Source organism: Diplotaxodon limnothrissa, linkage group LG5, assembly GCF_057381915.1.
Source record: "Diplotaxodon limnothrissa isolate DT_005_m linkage group LG5, D_limnothrissa_male_GT1.1, whole genome shotgun sequence".
In the NCBI taxonomy this organism is placed as follows: domain Eukaryota; kingdom Metazoa; phylum Chordata; class Actinopteri; order Cichliformes; family Cichlidae; genus Diplotaxodon; species Diplotaxodon limnothrissa.
The window spans coordinates 23964895-23982994 of record NC_140600.1 but is presented as its reverse complement, the minus strand read 5'-3'; the positions used below and the strand labels follow the sequence as shown (position 1 = coordinate 23982994).

The following is an 18100-nucleotide window of genomic DNA, read 5'->3' as shown; positions in this document are numbered from 1 at the left end:
TGTGTTTGTTTGGGAAGCAGCCAGCGGGTAATGGAGCCAGCGCGTAATGGAGGAAATGAGTGTGCCGACTAGAAAAATCAACCGAGCGTGACCGAAGAGAAAACAGATGATGGTTCCAATGCCGGAGAGATTGTCGAACGGAAGAGCCATAGAAGTTCCGTAGTTTGAAGGTATTTCGGCTATTTCAAGTCTGACAAAAAACAGAGTAGCGTGCACTGTAAATTGTGCCGAAAGCAAGTCTGGAAATACAATAAACTGGTGCATGCGTCACACTGTGCGCCACGTTATTGTTTCGGTGAAATGAATTTCTACAATACTGTTAATTCTACTCTCTGCAGTGTTTAAATGCTTACATATACACACAGTTACTGTCCGTCCACACATACGACTCGGTTCTGCTTCTATGCCCCAGCTTTGTTTACTTTTTCCCACCGAGGCTTCTAGACTTCTGATTGGCCAACATTTCTGCACGGTTAGGAATCTCGCTCCACCTGCTGCTTTGGCATGTTCATAGCAGCGTTTTCCTTCATTTCTGCCTTTATGTGTGGACGGGATTATTTTTTTAAAACGAAAACGGAAAATCTCCGTTTTCAAAAATACCCGTGTACGTGTGGACGTAGCCTCAGTCTCTGACTGGAAGCGCTAATTCGTCATTCGGCTTTTGTCAGACTAAAGTAACTGTTAAAACTGTTTGAAAAGCTAAGCTATACAACAAGGAGAGATTGAGAATTTTCTTTTAGTTCTCAGTTTATTTGATACTGACAAAAGTTAGTCAGTTTTGTCTGTTCTTCTGTAAAACAAACTAAGATTTATTTTTAGAATTAATACTTTGTTTCTAAGTGGAATTGACAATTTAGTCTGTTTCGTTTGTTCTATTTTGAAACTTAAACGCTTTAGCGGCTGTCTTTTGTGTAGTTTGCAATATTTGCCTTTATTTATCTGAAAAAGTCTCATGTTCCTTAAGTACATCTACCCTGTTGAACTTATTATGGGAAATAAATATTTAAAAACAAGCTGCTGATTATTTCACATTTTACTTGTGAGCAACGGCACATTTAAATCTTACAAATATAGTTATTTGGCTTATATCGTGATAGATATCGTTATCGCCTGAAATGAAAAAAACATATCGTGATATGAAAAAATCTCATATCGCCCAGCTCTAATTTAAAGTATGCAGTTTGATAATCCTCTGCACTACTTTTCTATACACTTTGATATTTGCAGTCACAGTACCATTGCTGCTCAACTGTGGTTCCTATTTTCCAGGTTTAAAAGCCTCTTTAGAAAGACTGCAGTTAGACTACGTGGATGTGGTTTTCGCGAACAGACCGGACCCTAATACACCAATGGAAGGTAGCAATTCTATTGTCTCTACCCTTTTTCTGCCTATTTATCACCTTTTTATCACTTGTTGTCATACTGTGCTTAGAGAAAAGGCATTCTTTCTGTCTCTATGACGACTGCAACGTGAAGACTCTGATATACAAATCTCTTGTAACTGAAACATCTATTTTTAAATGCTGCCTGTTGTCCTGGTGCTTCCACCTCCACACTCAGAATGAGGATGGATGCGGATGCTGAAGACCTTTAAATGGCAGAGTGCTAACTGTGTGGGGGCTCAGCTGGTCACACAGTATCCATCTGCTCCCGTGTTATAGTTCCTCTTCGGGTTGTAGTCCGGTCAGGGGCCATCTCTCTGCCTTCAGTTTGCTACTTCACTCAAGCTGGCTCTTCCAGAATACTTCAGGATCTTGTTGAGCAGAAGTAGCTGGTGTTGTTTAATGTAAAGGTTGAGGCAATTCTTACGCCCCTCTGCCCTTTAGAGATTGCACACAGTTCAAATGGGCAGTTTTGAATTATGCGTCTTCCAATCTGTAGTGGTAAAGCCATCTGGTGTATTTTATGCTGGCAGTAGCTGAAGGGGTAAACAGGGTGAAGAGGAAGTGAACAGCTACTGTCAGAGTAAACACAGTAAACCCCTTAAGACAAGCACACACTCCCAAGATGAGAGGCTTGGTCTATTCGACTCTTTTATGAGAAACAGTGCATCAGTGTGATGGATTATTGATGGGTGATAGGGCCCGTCTTATTATATGCGTGTTCCTTCTCTTGTCTGGGACGCTTCGATCGCTATCTGACATTTTTTATATTTGGTCTGCAGGCGAACCAAACAAGTTATCACTTAGATCGATAAAAAGACGGAAATTACAGTCAGATAACGCAAGATATTGCTCAACAGCACACACACAAGCCTGAGTTGGAGCTCTGTGATTTAATTTCTCACACGTGTTACACACACTGCACATGAAACACTACAGATGATTATCTTCATGCCACCTGGCTCCACACACCATTTGGGATAAGCATCTTTCATCAGAACTGCCGTTGAAACATGACCAACCCATTCAGGCCACCTTAAGGAAAAAAAAAAAAAAAAAAACCCACCACCACCTCAAACAGGAGAGGCAGCAATAAACATCTCAACATGCTGGTAGCACCATCTACTCTGGAGTCGAGTGTTACATAAGTTGAAACAGCCGCAATTTTCTTTGTGACCATTTATTACACGGCGTGCTGCGGGGGAAAAACTTTTTCTAAGGTTTATTTTTTAGCACCTGACGGCTCTTTTTAGCTTCTCATCTGTAAACACTCAGCATACTATTTCACGTGATTCAGTTGATTTTGAAAAATCTCAACAGGATCTTCAGCTTTATTTTGAAAGGTTTATGTGGAAAATAAACAAGCGGACAGCGGAGGCACACGACTGTCGTTGTTGCTAACGACAACGCATAAGAACAGTCGTTTGTCCGTCCATAGTGTGGTTATATTAAATATAAGAGAAAGAGAGAACTTTAAGAAATTCTACAGTGACCATCAAAACGATGAAAAATATTGACGTAAACAGTTTATTGACGTAAACAGTTTATTTTGCAACACCACAAAACAAACGATAGCATAATATGAAACGATAGACGTTTTCATATCGTCATCTTATATATATCATTATATCGAAAAGCCCTATTTAAAAGCAATAATAGTTTGTCACTCGCCTACCTATGTAACATCAAATAAATACATAAAAATAACTGCTTTCACCTACTACTCCAGCGGTCCCCAACCTTTTTTGCGCCACGGACCGGTTTATGCCCGACAATATTTTCACAGACCGGCCTTTAGGTGTCGCGGATAAATACAACAAAATAAAACTAGTACCGGTACTGAAAAAAAGAAGATTTATTCATAACAAACGTGAAAAGACCCAGGAAAACTGAGTTAACGATAAAAACGATAACAAAATAACGCTGAAAACCATACATTTCACACCTGAGCCTCAACTCACGCGGCCCGGTACCAAACGACTCATGGACCCCCCGGGGGTTGGGGACCGCTGTACTACTCAACTCACTGGATAACGATTTGTCAATTACAAGTCATTAGCATTCGCGCATGTGCTGGGTAATGTACCTTTCTGAAACACAGTAGTAAGTAAAAAGTAAAGTAAAATTTATTTATATAGCACATTTCACAGATAAAAATCACAAAGTGCTTTACAGTAAGATCAGACATACAAGTTAAAATTAATTAAATTAGTTAAAAGCCCGTTTGTATAAAAATGTCTTCAGCTGCTTTTTAAAGGAGTCAGTAGAGTCTAGACAGCGTAAAGACAACGGCAGAGAGTTCCACAGCCTAGGTGCCAGTGCCTGAAAAGCCCGATCCCCACGTGTTTTAAATCTAGTACGTGGGACCACCAGTAGCCTCTGACCTGAAGACCTAAGTGCTCGGGATGAAGCATGAGGTTTCAACAGGTCAGAGATATACTGGGGAGCTTCACCATGCAGAGCTCTAAAAGTTACAACTAAAATTTTAAAATGAACCCTAAAATTTACAGGCAACCAATGAAGAGAAGCCAAAACTGGAGTAATGTGTGACCTCTTGTTTGTACCAGTTAAAAGTCTTGCCGCTGCATTCTGAACAGACTGAAGGCGATCCAGAGCTGATTTGTTAAGACACGTAAAAAGACCGTTACAATAATCCAAACGAGAAGAGATAAAAGCATGAATAATCATCTCAAGTTCTGCCTTTGACACCAGTAGCCTGAGTTTAGAAATGTTTCTTAGATGATAAAAACAGTTCCGGACAAGTTGTTTAGAGTGTTTCTCAAGAGACATCGAACTGTCAAATATAACACCTAAGTTTCTGAGACTCGACTGAAATGAAGGGTCTAAAAAACTGATATGCTGCCTAATTTCTGAGAGCATGTGATCAGGTGCAATAATCAAAGTTTCTGTTTTATCTGCATTTAACTGAAGGAAATTGTCATTTAACCATTGTTTGATTTCTGACAGACAATTATTTAAACAAGACAATTTATACAACTCAGAAGCTTTGAAAGAACAGTACAACTGAATGTCATCAGCATAGAGATGATAAGAAATATTATTGTAACGTCTGATAATGTGGCCTAGAGAGAGTATATACAGCAAAAAGAGAATAGGACCTAAAACAGATCCTTGAGGTACCCCAGAAGACAGAACTGATGTTTCCGACAGCACATGATTTATACAGACAGTAAAGGATCTCTCAGATAGATATGACATAAACCATTTTAAAACAACGCCAGTAATCCCAAACAAGTCCTTCAGCCTATTTATCATGATGCTGTGATCAACAGTATCAAAAGCAGAGCTGAGATCCAACATAACCAGAACAGTGTACTCTCCAGAGTCTGCTGCCATCAGAATGTCACTAGACACTTTAAGCAAAGCGGTTTCAGTGGAGTGCAATTTGCGGAAACCAGACTGGAAAATGTCCAGAACATTGTTCTTTTCCAAAAAGTTTATAAGTTGTTCTGCAGCTATTTTTTCCAAAATCTTTGACACCAATGGAAGTTTTGATATTGGCCTGTAACTGCTTGGAAGAGATGGGTCCAAATTTGGTTTCTTTAATATTGGTTCAACAATAGCTTGTTTAAAATAGCTGGGAACTGAGCCAGTATAAAGAGAAGTATTAATTATTTCCAGAATACAGGGGCCAATAGAATCAAACACACTAATGAAAAATGATGGAGGAAGTACATCAAGGTGGCTTGAAGTCAGTTTCATTCGACCAAGCAGAGCACTGATGTCCTGTAAGGTAACAGGAGTAAAAGAGGACCAGGTATCAGAGGTAAGCAACGTGTCAATGTGATACTGAGAGGATGATGGAGAAATATTAGACCTGATAGCAGCGACCTTATTAACAAAATAGTTTAAAAAGTCATTACAGTCAGATTTAGTATAGACTGGTACATGAGGAATATCAGGAGAGACAATGTTTTTAATTGTATCAAACAATACTCTGGGATTTTTCTTTTTTGAAGCTATTAAATTAGCAAAATATTCCGTTCTGGCATTTTTTATCATGTTGTTAAGTGAGAAAATTGATTCCTTGAGATGTACCCTATGGACCTCAAGCTTGGAAGCCTTCCATAAACGTTCTAATTTGCGACAATATCTCCTAAAATTTCGAATACTTTCATTTATCCAAGGACAGAAATTTGAAGAATGGACAACATTTAGTTTCAGAGGTGCCACCGTATCTAAAATAGATTTACATTGATTGTTAAAAGACAAAATAAGTGAATCCATATCATTTTGAGCCATGCGAGGGACAAACATGGCAGAAAACCTTCTAGCAGCATCCTGGTTTATAATCCGCCTTTGGATCATCAATTTAGGAGGTGAAGGATCCACGTAAAATGACAAATTAAAGAATATACAACTATGGTCACTCACATGGACATCTTCCACACATACATCATATATATTTAAACCCAGGGAGAAAACAAGATCAAGAGTGTGGCCCTTCGTATGTGTGGGGCCAGAAACATGCTGCTTAAAGTTAAAAGACTCAGTGATAGTGATGAGCTCGGCAGCAGTGTTACAGGAAGCGTCATCAATATGAAGGTTTAAGTCTCCCAATATTACAACCTTCTCCAGTTTAATGATCGATGTCAGAAGGTCGTTAAATTCAGTTAGAAAGACCCCAGCAGGTCCAGGAGGTCGATAGATTAAAATACAATAAAAGGTTTTCAGAGAACCGACCTTCATCATCTGTGACTCAAATGAAGAGAAGAAGTCCGAAGTCACCAGTTTGCATATGAGTCTGTCCTGGTAAACAGCAGCAAGTCCTCCACCACGTCCTAAAAGACGCGGAGTTCCAATGACAGAACAGCCAGACGGGCAGATTTCATTCAGGTGGACATAATCCTTATTTTGCTGCCACGTCTCAGTCAGACACATAAAACCTAGAGACTCTTTGATAAAAAGATCATTTAAAATAAATGATTTGTTCGTTATAGAGCGAACGTTAAGCAGGGCGAACCGAATTGATGACGGTTTATCTGCGGAATCTACAGCTGACTGCAGCGGTACTTGAATTAAACACCTGTGCAAACCTGTGGACCTGCCGGACAGGGCAGCGACTCCAGAGTTGGAAAAAACCTTGATCGATGAGCAGACGTAGCTGTCACCAACAAAACGGGAAATGGATGACGGACACAGAGTGAGCAAACTGCTTTCGAGCCATGGGGCTCGGGTCCCAGGCGGCAGCGTAACATCCCCAGCAAACGACAGGAGAGGAACTGGTCGCAGACACCGAGAGTCACCCCACAGCAAAGCAGCTAGAGACCATAGACTTCTACAGATGATCTGATATCGTCGTGTTGGTGTTGTTCCTGGAACAGCATAGTAAATGTTGTTCCAGGATCAACATTGCAAGTGACCAATCACATTCTTGTGACGTTATTCTTTGGCGCGCCAAGCCATTTGTGCATTTATGAAATTCCAATGTTGCAAGGACAATATCAATGCTGCATAGTGTTTATTAAAGGGTTAGGGTCAGGGTCAGGGTCCGCTGATCGGCGGACAGAGGCGGTTTCTCGCAGCTTAAGTACAGTTTTTTTGTTTTACGGCGGTTTTTCCCGAAGTCGCAAAAGTATGACGTCACAACATTCTGATTGGTCACTTGCAATGTTGATCCTGGAACAACACCAACACGACGATATCAGATTGCGCGACTTCTACAGGGCTCAGTCTTTCAGTATCCACAGCTTTCGCCCCCTGATGCCCATTAGAGTGAATTTAGGCTTAGGCTACTTAAGGATCAACCTTTGCTTTTTAGACCTGGAAGCTACATCTTTTATGCTGTCTGTGGTGAGGAGAGAGCCATATCGTTAATTTGTTACATAAAATGTAACAAATTAATTAATGTTACATAAAAACAGCTTGTATAAAAGCAACCAAGTCAAACCAAAAACTGCTTTAAAGCTTTGCCTAGAATGAGGGTTAAAGGGCTTTTCATCAACTTCTTTGATGCTCACAAAAAATACTCATTATTTCTTCCTTCATGGCTCAGGGCCGTTTATCATGGATGGCCATGATGGTCGAGTGGTTAGCACTGTAGCCTTACAACAAGCTTATAACCGGCTCGATCCCCACCTATGCCTGTGTGCGTTCTCTCATGCCTTCTCCCACGGTACAAAGACCATTAGGTTAACTGGTGATTCTGAATATGCCGTGGGTATGAGGTAATTAAAGTGCTGTATAAATGTATGTTGCTTAATGGGGGTTAAAATGGGACTTTTAGTCATTAAGATTATAAAAGAACTGTATAAATGGGAGTGCATTTCAATATCCATACAACCACTGAACAAATCTAATCTTAAAGCTTATTTGCATGAATGTAATTTGACTTATTTACATCTTTGTTAAGGTTGCAGATGTGCAGTAGAAGCCTGTGATAGACTTCTACTGTGCCAATGCAACATTACCCACTGATTGGGTCGTATATCCTAGTTTCAGCTGTTGACTGGCTCTTTTATGACAGGAGCTAAACTGCGGATGTGTAATCAGGATTCTTTGAGTGCCATGGCTCTCTTATCATGCCTCTGCTAATGTATATTTTTATGTTATAATCTTTAGCATAATTATCAGAATCATTTGTTTATTCAAATCTCTCTTATCATACACATAAGCATGCATGCTTTAAAAACACATTCCCACCTGACGGCTTTAAATCAAATGCAGTGCTGTGTTGACACAGTAACAGGAGATTAATCTCTCTGCAACATCCAGTCATCACATTAAAGAGAAAAATAAATCACCCCTGACATATTTTCTAACCATCTGTGCTTAAAATAAATAAGCTGTAGTCCACTTTGTCAAACCACTGAAGAGGCACAATTAAAGATCTGAAGTGGTGCAAATACGGCCGTCGTCTCGTATTTATTTCACTGGATTTCCTTTCTGCAGCCCGCTGCAGATCGAAATTGACAGATTCTTAGGATTTTTTATTTTTTTTAAACATTAATGTCATTCAAGTGCCTTGTTATGAATAGATGTCATCCTCATCAGGGTGAATCATGCTCCATTCTGATTAACATAATCAGCTTTTCCACTTCTGTCCTGAATGGCCGAGGCCATTTGGATTGCAAATGATAACGAGTGCTTCTTTTAGAAGAAGAAAGAACAAGCAGATGCACATAAATTAGAGTACCAGGACACTGTTTGAGGTATTGTATGCTGCGGAAAACACCACAGGGTGAAACGAGTGTTAATGGGTTTTTTGTTTTTCTTTTATAAGGCCGGCTCTTTATTTTTATTTTTAAGCTACATTTTTTTTTTTTGCCTGTCCCATTTGGTTCTTTAGCCGTCAGAATTGTTGTCTGAAGACCAACAAGGATACCCAATGGATTTACTTTGCCAAATGGATCATCACGGCCTTGCCATATTGCTTCATTTGATTAACCTTTGTTGTTATTATTTATTTTATTTTATTTTCAGTTGTTACAGACGGGACAGGCATGACTGAGGGATAGGAAAGGGAGAAAGAAAGATGAAGGAAAAGAAAAACAGAAGGGAAGAGGGACAGTGAGAAAGGGCACTTAAAAAGAAAAACAAAAATCTCCTGGATCACCTGTTGAGAGAAAAAGAAGAGAAAACAAGCAAAAAAAAACAGAGCAACATACTAAACACAACACCATCACGTTAATCTAGCTAAGCGTAAACAGCAGTAAATACTAAATATTGAATGTTGTTGTGTAGCAAGCAGGACCGACAGCGCACAATGTGCTTGGAAATAGCAGCCAATAAAGGTGTAGTTTATGTCTATGAACAGTGAACACCCGTGTGCACACCTGTGTGGATCAGCGCGCTTGTATTCAAAAGGTTTCCCCATGTAATGGTCTGCTAGAGGATGTAGAGAGCCATAACCCCGTCCCCCAGGGCATGAAGCAGGCATGGAGGAGATCCAGGCTCCAGACATCCAGAGGCCCCAGAGTGCGAGAGCCCAAGGAGGACCACCGGAGGGGCATCCGTGCCACCCTCCTGGGAAGAGCTGAGGAGAGCCCCAGATGAGGGGTCACTCAGTAGCCACTGAGCAGAAGCCAGAGGGGGCTGCAGTGGCGTGCCCGCCGGCCCTGCCGGCAGCCAGCTGTGCCAGAGTGAACCGAGCCGCAGGCCCAGAGGCCGGAGGCCTGGGGGCCCCCCTTTGCCCCGGAAGAGGCCTGACTGAGCAACAGGCACCAGGCCCCGCCAAGTAGTCACCGGGAGCGAGCTGGTACATACCTGAGCGCCCAGCCCCGGACACCAAGAACCACCAACGCACCGACCCCTGAGGGCATCAGTTACCGGCAGGGACTCTGGTGAGGGGAGATAGGCCGTTGGAGGGCCTGGGAGTTCCCAGAGAGGTGGAGTGTAAGACCCGACCTGACATATAAACACAAACAGGCACACACAGACACAAACATGCATTTCCACCCTCATGCACACATATACAAATACTTAACACTCACCCAACGTAGGGATAGACATACATGGACACTGTACACACAATCAGACTCCCCAAACAAACTCTATACCCCAGGTCCAGGTACCCTCGCCCCTAGAGGGGGAAACGGCACCTAGGCCCAGGAGATGTTACCCTTTCCCCCGGGGTGGAGGCAAGCAGACCGCCCCAGGCTCCGCAGCAGCAGGGAGGCCCCGCATCCCAGATCCCAATCGGACGGCCAACACCTCCTCCCAGCCCCCCCGCCCCGATGGCCAGCAGAGAACAGGGGTGTGTGAAGACCCCAAACCTCCCTCCTCTCGCTCATGTGTAGCGTTGCTGCGTGTTGTTCTAAGGTGCATTTAAAACACGGGAGAGCATGGTGCTGCTGCCAGAGCTACATATTTTTATTTTTGGACTCCACTCGAGCAGCTTTGTTTATCTTAAACTACACCTTGATCCAGCATTGAAACAAGCCATTTAACACTCTACAATCTAACAATCTACCTTTATTTTGATTGGCTGCCCTTGCCTAAACACGTGGGTCGGGCTTTTGTGTTCAGATCCAGAGTTTTAACATTTTGCAGATCAAAAACCGGATCCACCAGTGGAACAGTGTGTTTATGTGTAGATGTTTGTATGTGTAACCAAAAATGTGGGAAACTTCTTGGGGTTTTTTGTCCTCATCTTTGTTGTGTGTAACTTGCAGAAACGGTTCGAGCAATGACCCATGTGATAAACCAAGGCATGGCCATGTACTGGGGGACATCCCGCTGGAGCCCGATGGAAATAATGGTGAGACTCAGTCCAAAATACATTCCTTCTATCTTCACAAGTTCCAGTTATTTCCAGCTTCACATTATCTACTATTTCTATTCTTGTTCAGTATTGTTCCCAATACAAAATGTTTACATACTCTGCTGTATTATGTAACTCTTTGCATGTTTTTCTCTAGGAAGCGTACTCTGTTGCGAGACAGTTCAACCAGATTCCCCCCATCTGCGAGCAGGCAGAGTACCACATGTTCCAGAGAGAGAAAGTGGAGGTGCAGCTACCTGAGCTGTTCCATAAGATAGGTGAGCAGTGGTGCGTTTGTGCCTCCACGTGGAGAATTGATCCATGAAAGCATTACAAAAGTTATTTTTTACACAAACCCACAGAGCTAGAGGGATTTTTGACACGTGGACACACAAGGTTAAATTGAAGCCAGGTGCTGGATCTCGGGTCTGATGAAAATAAAAGGAAGCATTTCAGAAATGTAACATGAGAACTTCTCTCTTACTTCCTGGAGCACTGGAGATCAGTGCAGTTCTGATTATAACTGGTTAAAGTCTTGTTTGTGTTGTCATATAACTTTATTAGCTTCAATTCAATGCAGACAGTCGCCTCAAGGAGCTTTATATTGTAAGGTAGACCCTACAATAATACATACAGAGAGAAACCCAACAATCATATGACCCCACTTGCACATTGGCGACAGTGGGAAGGAAAAACTCCCTTTTAACAGGAAGAAACTGCCAACAGAACAAGATTCAGGGAGGGGCGGCCATCTGCCGCGACCAGTTTGGGTGAGGGGAGGAAGACGGAATAAAAGACATGCTGTGGAAGTGTGTGAACAGTCAGTGTGATTTAAGAGAAGTAGAGAAATGGTCATCATCAACTCAGCAAAGTTCAGCCCTTTTTTTAAAATTTATTGAAGGCTGATAAAAATTGTTCAGTGGTGATCACATGTTTCTCTTCTCAGGTGTGGGGGCCATGACGTGGTCTCCGCTGGCCTGTGGGATCATCTCAGGGAAATACGATGGCAGGGTCCCTCCCTACTCGCGGGCCTCCCTTAAGGTAGACAAGCCTCGCTCGCTGTGCTCCTTCTTTATCCCACTCTGATCATCTGTGCCGCTGTCACTGTGCTGCGTTTCACTGCTGGTTGCTTATTGTGTGTGTTTGTGTCTTTCAGGTTCTGTTACTCACCACATACTGTAACCTTGTGTGTTTTCAGTGCCATGCCGACGCCATGCACTGCGTACCGCTTCACAAGCAGTGCTGCTACACACTGTTTGTCAGTTGGTGTCAGCTTAATATATTTTAGTCCACGCAAATGACCACAAAACACCTACGCTCACAACAATAATAGTGCGGCACATGTGCGTGCTGACTTGTGAATTTTTATTTGACACTACAGATACCAACACTTTAAAAATAAAAATGTTTCACTTTATAAATTGGCAGATGAATCGGGAATCAATTCAGTGTGTTGTGTCAGGAGAAGAAGAAAACAAAACGTCCATTTTTACTAAAAATGATTAAAGAGGAGACGCGGCTTCAGGGATTCAATCCTGTATTTGTGACAGATGAACTCAGCAGCCCTCACTTTCCATCATGTCATGTTGTGATGCTGAAATATATTTTAGCATTCAGCATGCAGACTTTTAAAAATAAGAGATCCAAGACAGCTCAACACATAAGCTTACACCTGATTGGTGTTCTGTCCCTCTGTGCTGGAGTGGCATGTTGTGTTTCTGTGGATCGTGTGTCACTGATTGTTGGTTTGAGCTCTGCCGGTTCATGAAGCAAGCTCTCCATCTTGGTGTCGTGCAGTACTTTTGGTGACTTATGTTGAATGTGCTGCTTCCCGTTCGGCTCAGTGTTGTCTGTGGATGTTTGTGGTGTTTTGGATCGTTGAGTCAGTGAATCCTTGTGATACTAATCACATCCTCTGTATTGTTAGATCTACCAGCTAGATATCAAAGCTACTGTATAACTCAGCTGGGACAAAACTAACACTTTTTTAACATATTTAATTTTTGTAATGTTTGTAAATCTGCTATAAATGAACTGACTATTATTATTTTTTTACAAAAGCATAGAGTGAGCTGTGTTTCCCTGGCTGAGGTGTAGACAGCAGGAGACAGAGTCACGTGTTTAAAAACAGGCCCTGGTGACACAGGAGCTGCAGCGCAGCGGTGTGAGCAGGGCTGTGTTTTTGAGCAGGTGTGCTGTGTTTTCGACAGGGCTACCAGTGGTTGAAGGACAAGATCTTGAGCGAGGAGGGCCGGCGTCAGCAGGCGAAGTTGAAAGAGCTGCAGGCAATCGCGGAGCGGCTGGGCTGCACTCTGCCCCAACTCGCCATCGGTACGCAGATACACTCTGCTGCTCTCTCTCTTTCTGTCTGTCTGTCCGTCCCTCTGCCTCGGACAGGCCGAGGTCAGCACCGCTCTCGCAGCTGTCTGGTTTGACACTTGGTGTGTTGTGTTGTCACGTGTGTGTGTGTTGTAAGTGTGCAGTTAAAAAAAAAAGTATATTTATGAGGAAAAACAAGAAAACAGGGACTATTTAAGAAATAAAGCAATAAGAAAGGTAAACTCACAGTATCAGATATAAATCCAGAGGATGACTCGTATCGATTCACTTGCCGGGCAGTAAATGTGCAAACCCCAAAGACGCAGAGTCCTGCAAGCGTCGTTAAAGTGGCAGTCGAGAGGGACGCGGCGAATAAATCTCGCAGTCGGTCTCCTATCTCAGCACAGATCGCAGCAGATTTTTCACCCACACAGTAATACACTGTCATAGATTTGGTTTCACGGGCCATTAGTGGACACCCTCGGTTCTCCCTCAATTACCATAAATCCTTCCAGCACTCCTGTAGGCAGCACGGGACATTTATATGCAGTCTTCTAGATCGCTGTGTCACTCCAGCATTAAATAAAAACTATAAAACAATAACAGACTGCTTCTCGCCTTGGGCTTTATCCCGAGACTCCTTGAGCAGGTGGTAAATTCAGGAATCAGGCTGCAAGTGTGAGAACAGAGTAAACAAATGTAGTCGGTATCTCAGCAGCCTGAGGGAAGGTCTGCACCTGCATCACTCCCGATGAAGATCTTCTTTTTTTGGCCGTATTCTCATGTTTATTGAAGATTTGTGTAGAATCATAATCCCACCATTTTTACAGCAGCATTCCTCATTCCATTATACTGTAATCTGCTTACCAGTGTATTTTCCTGAATTTCAAGAGCATGCAGTTGTACTGCATAATACAGTTCCCAATTACAATGGCAGACCAAGCAAGGATGGGGTGTGTGTGTGTTTGTATTTGTATGCAGTGATCACAAAAAGGCAGGTTTTCTGAACATTATTAGCAGAGAGCTGCTCTGAGATGTAGTTCTTTTATTCAGGCTTTGCACCTGAAAATGGTTCTGAAGTATTTGTACATGAGTTTTTTGCAAGTTCCTGCTTCACTACCTGTGCTTTACAAAGGGATGGGAACTTAGTCTTATGAAAAAAATATATATATACCAGGAAAAACAGATGAACATCACACAATAAATTACACAGTCAATATTTAACAAACCTAAATCCAGAAGCAGTGTTTGAAAAATTAAGTACACCCTTACTGGTTCTATAGAACTAAGATGGTAAGTCACCAACGGAGGTCGCTTATCAAAGGCACTTGATTAATTGGTCATTAGCAAACGTGATCACCTCTGTTTCATAACAGTTTGTAATCATCACACACGCACACAAGTGAATGTCCCAACACGTTTACCCCATAACAGACCATGCAATGCTCAGCAACACTGCAAAAAAAACCCAAGAGCTACATCTTAGACTCCATGGGCCTCAGTTAGCATTTTAGATGTTAAAGTTCACGACAGTACAATCAGAAAAAGACTGAAGAAGTATGTCTCGTTTGGAAGTGGTGACAGGAAAAAGACTCTTCTTGCTAAAAAGAAAATGACTGCATGGCGTAGGGCTCCAAAGCCACATCTGAGCAAAGACTTTTGGAACAATGTTCTTTGGACAGATGAGACCAGAAATGGAGATGTCTGTTCATAATACAAAGCGCTGCCTTTAGAAAAAAAACAAAACAGCACAAACATTTCATACCAGATGTCAGGACTGATGTGGAGGGATGATGATTTGAGCTTGTTTTACAGCCACAGGACCACAGCAAGTTGCAGCCGCTGAGTTAGCTATGAGCTCCACTGTATACTAAAGCATTATGGTGTTAAAGTTGGGGACGTCTTTCTAACGGGTAATGGTTTTGCTGAAATTGGGTCATGCAACAGGAGAATAAATCCAAGCACGGCAGTAAATCTACAACAGAATGGCTGAAAAAAGAGTCGGCATGTTGCAATCCATCAGTGTCCAGACCTGAACATGATTGAAATGCTGTGGGACAACCTTAAGAGAGCTGTGGATAAACAAATGCCTGCAAATCTCAGTGAACTGAAGCAACAATTCAATTCAGTTTTATTTATACAGCGCCAAATCACAACAACAGTCGCCTCAAGGCGCTTCATATTGGAAGGCAGACCCTACAATAATGCATACAAAGAAAAGCCCAACAATCATATGACCCTCTATGAGCAGCACTTTGGCGACAGTGGGAAGGAAAAACTCCCTTTTAACAGGAAGAAACCTCCAGCAGAACCAGGCTCAGGGAGGGGCGGGGCCATCTGCTGCGACCGGTTTGAGTGAGAGAAGGAAGACGGGATAAAGACATGCTGTGGAAGAGTCAACATTGTAAAGAAGAGTTGGTCAAAATTCCTCCACACCGATGTGAGAGACTAATGCTCATACAGGTGTTTCTACAATCTGCTGAATCATGATGTGTACTCAGTTTTTTCACACGCTGCTTCTGCATTTGGTTTATTTCATTTCAGCTAAATAATGACACAGTTCTGATCTGAGATTGTATTTAAACAACTTTAGAACCAAGTAAGCACCAGATGGTTTTTTCCATTCAAATCATTTAGTCATGGTGCAACAACGAGACTCAGTTTACCTGCAGTGAGCTATGCCAAGTTACATTTTCAACACGGCATGAGCTAAGGTATAGTACTGAAATTTGATGTAATGTAGGCGGGCATTGAGCAGCATCTGATCAGGAGTCATTTTTATATTGTGGTGTGTGCATGAGTGGGTTGGTTCTTCCATCGCTGATCCAGTGTTAGTGTAACGAGTGTCGAGGTCCTGATGAGTAATGTTGCCATAGTATAGCAGTTGGTTTATTTTATCAGGGAGCGGCTGTCATTTCATGTACAAATAGTAATCAGCGTGTGTTTGCGTCTCGGGTATTGTGTGTGTGTGTGTGTATGTGCGTGTGTTTAATCACGGTAGGGGTGTCATCCTTATTTACTGGTCTCCTGCAGCGTGGTGCCTACGGAACGAGGGGGTGAGCTCTGTCCTTTTAGGGGCGTCCAACACCGACCAGCTGATGGAGAACATAGGAGCGATCCAGGTGAGTGTGTTTGTGTGTGTACGCTTTGCTTGTGTTACCGCGAAACAAATCAGAAGCTTAATTTGTGAAAATGCAACCTGACCCGCTTTGTTGGGCTCGTATTCGTGCCTTACAGTCCATAGCGGCAGCCTCCTCTCCTGGGCACGGCTTGGCCTCCTGGGCAGTTTGCTGCTGCACGCCTGGGTGCTTTACTGTACTGAGTTAATAAGGTCAGAGGAGTATCAGTTGCCAGTGGGATTGGAGATGAGCTCACAGCCGCTTCCTCCTCTCCTGATAAGATGCACTCTTTAATGGGGTTTTCAGACCGGTGCGGGTTTACGTCCCCTCCTCACATTATGTCTGGCCCGAAGTAAAAAGCATTCTGACTCTCATCTACTCCGATGCTTTGTGTCTGCTCCCGTGTGTGTGTGTGTGTGTGTGTGTGTGTGTGTGTGTGTGTGTGTGTCTCCCAGAATGCGTTTGATATTTCGGGTTTGAAATGCTATGCTCACATTTCCCAAGGGCTCTGCAGTTTCCCTTTTGCCAGAATTTTATATCAGAGACGCTGAAATAGAAACGGCCCCTGGTGTGAAAGACTTTCTCAGGAAGTTTCAATAAAAATATTATTTCTTTCTTTTTATTTAATGTCTGCATTGTCGGAAGAGCAAATACTTTATTATTCTCTACACGCGAAAAGTTCCTGTTTAATTTGTACTACCATCTCATCTCTTTTTTTATTTTGCTTCTTTTCCGGTTAAATAGAAGATTTTACTCCTCACTTTGAAATTCAGAGTAAAACGATCTGTATTTTTATCAAAAAGGGCAAAATATCTTAATAAATTTTTCTTTTTAGTGATGTATTTTCATAAATCTTTATTTATACAGCCTTTTTGTTGAAAATAATTATTCTTTGAGTCAAGCTTCCTCAGTTATCAAGTTTAAAAGGAACAATATATTCCTCCTGTTTTCATATTTCTGCTCTGCTCAGTGATGCACTACTTTACTATAAATACTTTATGTAGTGTCTGTTTACAAAGTTCTACCCCAGTTCCAAAAATAGTTGAGATGCTGTGTAAAATATAAATAAAAATACAATGCAATGGTTTGCAAATCTCAAATATAAAACATTTTATTCACAATAGAACATAAAACATTTGACATATTATGAAATATGTTCTTTCAGTTGGTGGAAAGTTGGGCCTGTCTGCAGACAGGTCGAGCTTTGCACCAGAAAAGACGCCAGTATTCCTGTTTCATGTTCACATATGGCTTCTTCTTTGCATGAGAGCTTTAAGCTGCATTTGTGGATGGCATGATGAACTCTGTTCACAGACGGGGATTTCTGGAAGTCCATCCAGTGATTTCCATGACAGAATGCCTGATTTTAGTGCAGTGCTGCCCGAGGACGTGAAGATCATGGGCAGTCAGTACTGATTTTTAGCCTTGTCCTCTGCGCACAGAGATTTCTCCATATTCTTATTCAAAGGTTTCACAATTTTACATTAAAGAACTTTATTTTGAACTTGTTCCACAGTTTTGTTCAGACTGCTGAAACTCTGCCTCTCTAAGAGGCTGCTCTGTTTATACAGGGTCACGTTAGACCTGACCTGTTACCAATAAAACTACCTGCTGTTTCTTCAAAGTCTTCTTCAAAATGAGTTAATATTTTTCATGAAATACTAAAATGTCTGTTTTACCAGCATCCCAACGTTTCTGGAATTTATTAGAACTGAAGCCTTTTTACATATCGCTGTTTCTATAAAGATAAAAACTTGTGCATAAAGCTAATATATAAAACAACAAAGAAATAAAGTAAAAAATAAACACATGCCACTTCTGTTTTTGGATTTTGAGCTGGACTGGAGATTGCAACGTTGAGATTGTTTGTAAAAATCCTTTCAACACTCTATAGGTAGCGATGTGAAACTGCAACACACCATGGCGACTGCAGTGCGTTCACCTCTTGTCTTTCTGTCGTGTCGTAGGTTCTTCCAAAGTTGTCGTCATCCATCACACACGAGGTGGACAGCATCCTGGGGAACAAGCCGTACAGTAAAAAGGACTACCGCTCCTAA

At 42.0% G+C, this 18100-nt stretch overlaps 1 protein-coding gene across 2 annotated transcripts in view; it reads left to right on the top strand.

The window, feature by feature from the left end:
* Positions 1-18100, top strand: part of kcnab2a (potassium voltage-gated channel subfamily A regulatory beta subunit 2a) — a 53571-nt gene extending 35471 nt beyond the window's left edge. For both annotated transcript variants that reach the window (XM_085354304.1, XM_085354305.1), the window contains exons 8-14: positions 1270-1356; positions 10517-10602; positions 10763-10883; positions 11552-11646; positions 12816-12936; positions 15958-16046; positions 18011-18100. In XM_085354304.1, the coding sequence (XP_085210430.1) occupies positions 1270-1356; positions 10517-10602; positions 10763-10883; positions 11552-11646; positions 12816-12936; positions 15958-16046; positions 18011-18100 (689 nt within the window). The remainder of the gene's footprint in view (positions 1-1269; positions 1357-10516; positions 10603-10762; positions 10884-11551; positions 11647-12815; positions 12937-15957; positions 16047-18010) is intronic.